At 55.1% G+C, this 7,536-nt stretch overlaps 1 protein-coding gene across 1 annotated transcript in view; it reads left to right on the top strand.

Annotated features, from left to right (window-relative positions):
- The window catches only part of CBLC (Cbl proto-oncogene C, E3 ubiquitin protein ligase), a 13,317-nt gene extending 6,015 nt beyond the window's left edge, over positions 1–7,302 (top strand). The window contains exons 4-9 of the mRNA XM_014537367.1: positions 792–923; positions 3,248–3,409; positions 3,880–3,996; positions 6,813–6,934; positions 7,054–7,128; positions 7,218–7,302. Coding sequence (XP_014392853.1) covers positions 792–923; positions 3,248–3,409; positions 3,880–3,996; positions 6,813–6,934; positions 7,054–7,063 — 543 coding nt within the window. The 3' untranslated portion in view covers positions 7,064–7,128; positions 7,218–7,302. The remainder of the gene's footprint in view (positions 1–791; positions 924–3,247; positions 3,410–3,879; positions 3,997–6,812; positions 6,935–7,053; positions 7,129–7,217) is intronic.
- Positions 7,303–7,536: the final 234 nt, after the last annotated feature.

Below are 7,536 nucleotides of genomic sequence, written 5' to 3'. Positions count from 1 at the left end.
CCTCTCACCGAGTCAGGCCTGGGATCCCAGAGGCCTTGGGGTTTCGTGCTGGTGTGATGGCCATGGGGCCTGAGGTGAATAAATCACTTGGCCTCTCTGAGGCTCTGTTCCTTCTCTGGAAAATACAGCTCCTCCTGCCACTGCTCGGGGGTTTTCCTGGGGCTTAGACCAGGAAATGATACTTCTGAGGTCATCAGCACAGCTAATGTGCTTGAGCACTCACAGCCCCTGTCCCTTGGTCTGCCCAGTCACCCCGTGTGTGGAAGAGAAACGACAAATAAAATTTTTTAAGTGTAAGTATATCCCACACAGTGTTTGGGACATACTTATACCTAAAATACCAGACTTTTCCCTTTATTCTTTGTGCTTCTGAAAATCAAATGTAAGAGGGCATCCTGTATTTTTTAATCCTCACCCAAGGAATGATTTTTTAGAGATAAAGAAAGAGAGAGAGAAGCATCCATCAGCTGCCTCCCATAGGCCCCCCCAACCAGGTATCGAACCCGCAACCTGGGCATGTGTACTGACCAGTCATCGAACCTGCAGCCTTTTGGTGCACGGGGCAACACTCCAAGCGCATCCTGTAATTTTAGTGGCTAAATCTGGCAACCCTGAGAGCCGGCTACCCCAGGGAACACATCTCACAGCACCGCGTACATGTAGGAGGCAGCAGACACGCCCTGGAACCTGGGAGAGGGTTGGGGGCTGGCCCGGAGATTCGGGACTTTCTCCTGTGGCCCGGCTCTGTGCCCCTGGCTGATGTCACCACCGTCCATCTCCTCGCCTGCCAGGAGCAGCTGCAGCTGTACTGGGCCATGAACTCCACGTTCGAGCTCTGTAAAATCTGTGCTGAGGCCAACAAGGACGTGAAGATCGAGCCCTGTGGGCACCTGCTGTGTAGCCGCTGCCTGGCCGCCTGGCAGGTGGGTCTCCCCTCTCCTGAAGGGTCTCCCCTATGCCTCAGGGATCAGATGGGAAAACTGAGGCCCAAGAAAGCAGGGACTCGCTCAGGGTCACTCAGGGGCGAGGGCCTGGAGCCTGGCTGTCTGTGTCTGTGTGTCTGTCCCTGTCTCACTCTGCGGCTGTCACCTCTGCTTCTCCTTCTCCAGCTACATTATTCGTGGAAAGACCTCCTCCCTTCCCTCGCTGGGCAACCTGGGGCTAGTGGCTTCACCTCTCTGAGCCTCTGCCTCGTCTCTGGAGAACAGAGCTGACCCTGGTCACCTCCCAGGCCCACAGTGAGGGTCCAAGCCCTGAAGCCCACAGCGAAGGCCCCTTGTGGAGGGGAGCTGAGGCCGGTGCATGACATCACCTACTTTTTACTGTAATGTAAATGCCTGACATTAAGCTGAGTCATCCATTTCAAAGATACCCATCTCCAATAAACAAATTGCCAGATGTATGACACAGCAAAACTAGGAGATAAGGAACCAGGCTGCCCCCACCCATGAAGTTCCCCTTTATTTTATTTATTTATTTAATACTAGAGGCCCGGTGCACGAATTTGTGCACGGGTGGGGGCGGGCCCAGCATGGGGGTCCAACGGTGTTGAGGGGCCGTGGAAGGGCTCCAGGGCATGTCCAGCCTCTCTTGCTCAGTCCCAATCAGCTGGACCCCAGTAGCAAGCTATCCTACCTGTCGGAGCGTCTGCCCTCTGCAGTGCACTTCATAGCGACTGGTCAACCTGTTGACTGTCTGCCCCCTGGTGGTCAGTGCACATCATAGTGAGTGGTTGAACAGCCTTAGCATATCATTAGCATATTACACTTTGATTGGTTGAACGGAGGACCGGGCACTTAGCATATTAGGCTTTTATTATATAGAGAATTTGTTTTGGATTTCAGAGAGAGAGGAAAGGAAAGGGAGAGCAAGATAGAAACATCAATGAGAGAGAATCATGGATCAGCTGCCTCCTGCATGCCCCCCACTGGGGATCGAGCCCGCAACCTGGACATGTGCCCTGACTAGGAATCGAACCGTGGCCTCCTGGTTCATAGATCAAAGCTCAACTACTGAGCCACGCCGGCTGGGCTGAAGTTCCCCTGTAGAAAGCCCTGGGTAGCCTACTTAAGTGACTCGGGCTTTTTCCTTTCTACACCCTAATTCCTGCTCCTGTGATTTTTTCTTTTTAATCCTCACTTGAGGATTTGGTTTTTTAAAAATTGATTTGAGAAAGAAACATTGATGAGTTGCCTACTCTGTGCCCCCGAGGGGTGGAGCTGGGATCGAGCCCACAACCCAGGCATGTACCCTAACCGGGCCGCTCCGATGCTTGAAATTCACCAATGAAAAGTGAACCCTTGCCCAACCGGTGTGGCTCAGTGACTGAGCGTCGACCTTTGAACCAGGAGGGCTTGATCCCCAGTGGGGGGTACACAGGAGACAGCCAATCCATGATTCTCTCTCATTATTGATGTTTCTCCCTCTTCCTTCCTCTCTGAAATCAATTTAAAAAACTTTTTTAAGTGAACCCTTGCCCTAGCCAGTGTGGGCCAGTGGTTAGAGTGTTGGCCCACAGGCTGAAAGCTTGTGAGTCTGATTCTGGTCAAGGGCACGTACACATTGGTTGCACATGTGGGGGGCAACCAATCGATGTGTCTCTCTCACATCAATGTTTCTCTCTGTCTCTCTCTCTCCCTTCCACGCTCTCTAAAACCCAATGGAAAAAAAATACCCTCTGGTGAGGATTAACAACAACAAAAGAAAAGTGAACCCACTAAACCCTAACCACCCCACTTGGCCCCTAAGAAAGGCAGACCCCAGGTCCATGCACCCTCCCGCGACCTCCTCGCGTGGCCTTGGGCATGCCGCGTGCCCTCCAGGATCTGAGTAATGAATCTCGTCCTCCCGAGTTCCCTGATGGCTTTTGCTGAGGTGCATCCTGCGGCCATAATAAGAACCACCAGGGCTGGACCGGCCACAACACTGGCCCCGGTGGTGGGGGAGGAGGGTCTCTGGGGGCCTAGGCGAGTGTCTCAGGCCTTCCTCGCCCATAGCATCAGCGTCCATAGCTGGGGCCCACTGGGCTCCCCATTTGTGCGCCCCCCTGGCCTCGGGCTCTGGTCCAGTCCCTCCTTCCTGTCCTGCACCTCTCTCCATGGCTCCCTCCTCCCTCCTCTCCATGGGCCTCCCTCTGTCTGTCCTCCCCACCTCACTCTGCTGGAGATGAAGGCCCTTGTGGTCCCAGAGGACTTGGAGAAGAACCGGGAGACCCTGACTCCCTCCCCCGCCGCCCCCCCGCCCCCAGCAATCAGACAGCCAGACCTGCCCCTTCTGCCGAAGCCAGATCAAGGGCCGAGAGGTCGTGAGTATCCATCGATCCCAAGGGAGGCCAGCGGAAGCCAGGGCCACTGCTGAGGACTCAGGGAGCAGCGATGGCCAGGAAAACGGCGAGGAAGAGCTGGGGCAGGTAAGCAGGGCCAGGCGGGAGCTGGAACTAAAATTCCGGGGCCCGAGGGAGAAGGGGGCTGGGGGGCCAGACTCCTGGGTCTGAGGGAGGAGGGGCTGGTGATAGGATTTTGGAGTCCTAGGGGCCTGTTCCCCTGGGACTATGGCTCCTCCGGTCTGAACCCTCCTGAGGGTTAGGACTCTGCCTTATTCTCCATTATTTCTGCAATGTCTGGAACAGGCCTGGTGCTGGGACGCCGGGCAGGAAGACATAACCCGGCTGGGGGGCCAGACTCCTGGGTCTGAGGGAGGAGGGGCTGGTGATAGGATTTTGGAGTCCTAGGGGCCTGTTCCCCTGGGACTATGGCTCCTCCGGTCTGAACCCTCCTGAGGGTTAGGACTCTGCCTTATTCTCCATTATTTCTGCAATGTCTGGAACAGGCCTGGTGCTGGGACGCCGGGCAGGAAGACATAACCCTCTGTCTCCCTTAGGTGGTCCCCTCAGCCCCCCCACTGCCCCCTCACCCGGACCTGCCCCCTCATCTGAATCCGCCCCCTCGCCTGGATCTGCCTCCTGAGCATCCCAGAAGTAAAGGCCAGCTGAAGGTGGTGAGTGAGGCACTGGTCTGAGGTGGGCAGCTGGGGTCTCCTTCAACCACAGGGTCCCTAGTCCAGCCAGGCTCTTGGGGGTGCCAGGCACTCACTCTCAGCCCCCGTTGACAAGGTGCTGTGTAATTTGGCGTCCATCCCTCCAAGGCCTCTTCTCTTGTGCTCATCCCCCATCACCTGGCTCTCCTTCCAGCATCCCAGCAGGTCCTGCCCCAGGGCCTTTGCACAAGTGGTTCCTTCTGCCTGGATCTCCTTTATCCAGGCTCACTTTCTCATCCTCTCCTTCTGTGCCCACCCTATTGACCACAGAGCCCCGGTCCTGCCAAGCCTTTGCCCGCTGCGTTCTCATACTGCTCCTCATCACCTGGCAGAGGGGACAGTTCCTGTTGTTGTCTGTAACCATCAGCGGGTTATCACTCTCCTGAAGATGAGGACTTTGCCTTATTCTCCTGAGAGTGCCTGAGACTAGAACAGTGCCTGACACCTAGTAGGTGCTCAATAAATAGATGTCGAGCCCGGCCGGTGTGGCGCAGTGGTTGAGCGTCAACCTATGAAACAGGCATTCCCGGTCAGGGCACAAGCCCAGGTTGCAGGCTTGATCCCTAGTAGGGGGCGTGCAGGAGGCAGCCGATCAGTGATACTTATCATTGATGTTCCCCCTTCTCGTTCCCTCTCCCTTCCTCTCTGAAATCAATAGAAATATATTTAATAAATAAATCAGTAGATGTTGAATGAGCAAGTGGAACTGAGTCTTCCCAACAGCCCTATGCAATCGAGAATGTTCCTCTCCTCGTTCTTCAGAGGAACAAAGCCCAGAGAGGCGACTGCGGCCGCCCAAACCCACACGGCCCAGAAGAGGAAAAGCCAGTGTTGGGGGCTTAAAATCACCCACTTATCTTCCAAGGGAGCCCAGCCTCGCTTCCTTCTCCCCCGTCCCTGTACCTCCCACCCCAGGGTTTTCCGAGACCCCGGCCCACTGGAGAGGGGCAGGTCTCAGAGCATCTCAGGCTGAGTACACACAGATTCAATCGATACGGCTGACTTCAAACAAACAACTCAGGAAGTCCGGGAACATTATTCTACCACAGCAAACAAGAGAGCCAGCAGGAAGGGGGGTGGGGGGGAGTGTGACCAGCCAGGGAAGCTAAAAACAGATACCAACCTGCAGCCAAAAGCAAATGGAAACATTAGGAGCCACTCAGCCGGCTCCCCGAGGACAATGAGGGGGACAGAGCCAGAACGGCAGGCTGAGGGGTACTGCTGGCCACGTGGCCACCCCTTTGCCTAGGCCCTAGGCTGTGCCCTCCGCCCGGCATGCCCTTTCCTCTTCTCCCCAAGCCCTGCCTGATTCCGAGGGCAGGCAACTCCTACTGCTTCATTCTTCAAAACACGGCAGGCCAGGCGGGCCTGGTTTCCCAGCAAGGTGACTGTCAGTGAGAACAGTTCACGTGTGGCTCCCTTTTCCCGAACGATGGCTGGCACTGCTTTGTGAAAAAATATTTCTAATTAGAGTTGACATTACAACATAGTGGTTCAAGTCTAGTAACCATCTGTCACTGTGCAAAGTTATTACACTATTATTATTTTTTTAAATATATTTTTATTGATTTCAGAGAGGAAGGGATAGGGAGAGAGAGATAGAAACATCAATGATGAGAGAGAATCATTGATCGGCCGCCTCCTGCACGCCCCACTCTGGGGATCGAGCCGGCAACCCAGGCATGTGCCCCGACCGGGTTAATTGAACCGTGACCTCTTGGTTCACAGGTCGACGCTCAGCCGCTGAGCCACACCAGCCGGGCACGGTATTATTGACTCTATTCCCTGAGGGGCACCTGGCACTGCTGTTTAATGTATTCACTTAATTGTCCTGGAAACTCAATGAGATGGGTACTGTTATGATCCCTATGGTGCAGGGGCGGGGCACTGATGCTCAGAGGTCTCAAGGTCACCCCACTCGAAGGTGACGGTCAGGACTGAAACCAAGGCCCCTGACTCTAGTTTCCAGAGCCCATCCTCTTCTGCGAGCCTCAATTCCCTTGTCTGTAAAATGGGTGTGATGCCAGTTCCCGCCTGTGGGGTTGAGTGGAGCTGTGTTAACCCTTTGTATGCCATAAGCGGCTATAGATGCTTTAAAATCTTTTTTGTGTGTGTGAGAATTTTCAACTGAAAATATCCAAGGACACCCAAATTGTGAGTAATATTTATTTATTTTTATTGATTGCAGAGAGGAAGGGACAGGGAGAGAGAGACAGAAACATCAATGATGAGAGAGTCTCATTGATCGGCTGCCTCCTGCACGCCCCCCACTGGGGATTGAGCCCGAAACCTGCGCATGTGCCCTTGACTGGAATCGAACCCGGGACCCTTGAGTCCGCAGGTCGACCGACGCTCTATCCACTGAGCCAAACAGGCTAGGGCATAATATGTTTATTTTTATAATATTCATTGCAGCCCTAGCCAGTTTGGCTCAGTGGATAGAGCGTCGACCTGTGGACTCAAGGGTCCCAGGTTCGATTCCAGTCAAGGGCAGTTACCTGGGTTGCAGGCTCACTCCCCAGCCACAGTTGAATGGATGGATGATGGATGGGTGTGTGGGTGTGTAGGTGGGTGGGTGGGTAGGTAGATGGATGGACTAACAAATTAAAACTTCTTCCTACTCAAGCCAGAGGTCTTAGGGGGAAAACAGCATGTTCTGGGAACAAGACCCTATCCCCACCCCCAGCGCCCCCTCCACCACTGTTACCCTGTCCGGGCCTGTGAAATGAAGTACAGGGGCAGCTCAGATGTAAAATTTCTTCATCTCCTTCCTCCAGGGGCCTCCGGCCTTCCCCAAACTTCGGGCCCCTCTTATTTTGCCAAGAATGAGGACTTCGGCCTCAGCCTCAGCCCCACGGGACATCACCTCCAGGCCCCGGGCCAGGGAGGGAGCCGCAAAGTAAGTGAAGAGGGTAGCCGGGGTCCCCAACTCCTGGGTCTGAGGGAAGAGGGTGTGGGAGCGGGAGGGAAACATTGGTTCTAAAAAATCAACAGCCCCCCTCAAACTCCCCGTTACAGAAACTCTTAAAGGGAAGGTCACCCCTCCAGCTGCCCCTGTGGGGCCCATGATCGCTGCCCAGGCCTGGAGGCCAGGTGAGTCCCCCACCCTGCCCCCGTCCCCTCCCCCTGGCCACTTTTTTTTATTATATTATCTAAGTCACCTCTCTCTCCCCGCCTCACAGGGCACAAGATCTGCTGCTAAAGGAGCCCCAGTGGCTTCCCGGCTGGAGGGGTTTATGAAGCGGAAATAAACTGCCACTGCCCAGCCTGGTCTGTCCTCCGGTGTGTGTGGAGAGCGTGCAGCGGCCACTAGGGGGCAGCTTGGCATCGGGAACGCGTGGGCCCTGAGCCCTGAGCCCTGAGCCCCACCTGGTTAACCCAGGGCTCTGAGATCAGAAAGCCACAAATGGGGGACCCAGCTCCTCCTCCCCGCTGGCCAGGAGTACAGGCCCCCAGTTCCTCCTCCCTCAGACCCAGGAATCTGCACCCCTAGCCTCTTCC

This window comes from Myotis brandtii, unplaced genomic scaffold (assembly GCF_000412655.1).
Source record: "Myotis brandtii unplaced genomic scaffold, ASM41265v1 scaffold1774, whole genome shotgun sequence".
NCBI classification, from domain to species: domain Eukaryota; kingdom Metazoa; phylum Chordata; class Mammalia; order Chiroptera; family Vespertilionidae; genus Myotis; species Myotis brandtii.
This window is presented reverse-complemented; position numbering and strand designations above follow the sequence as displayed.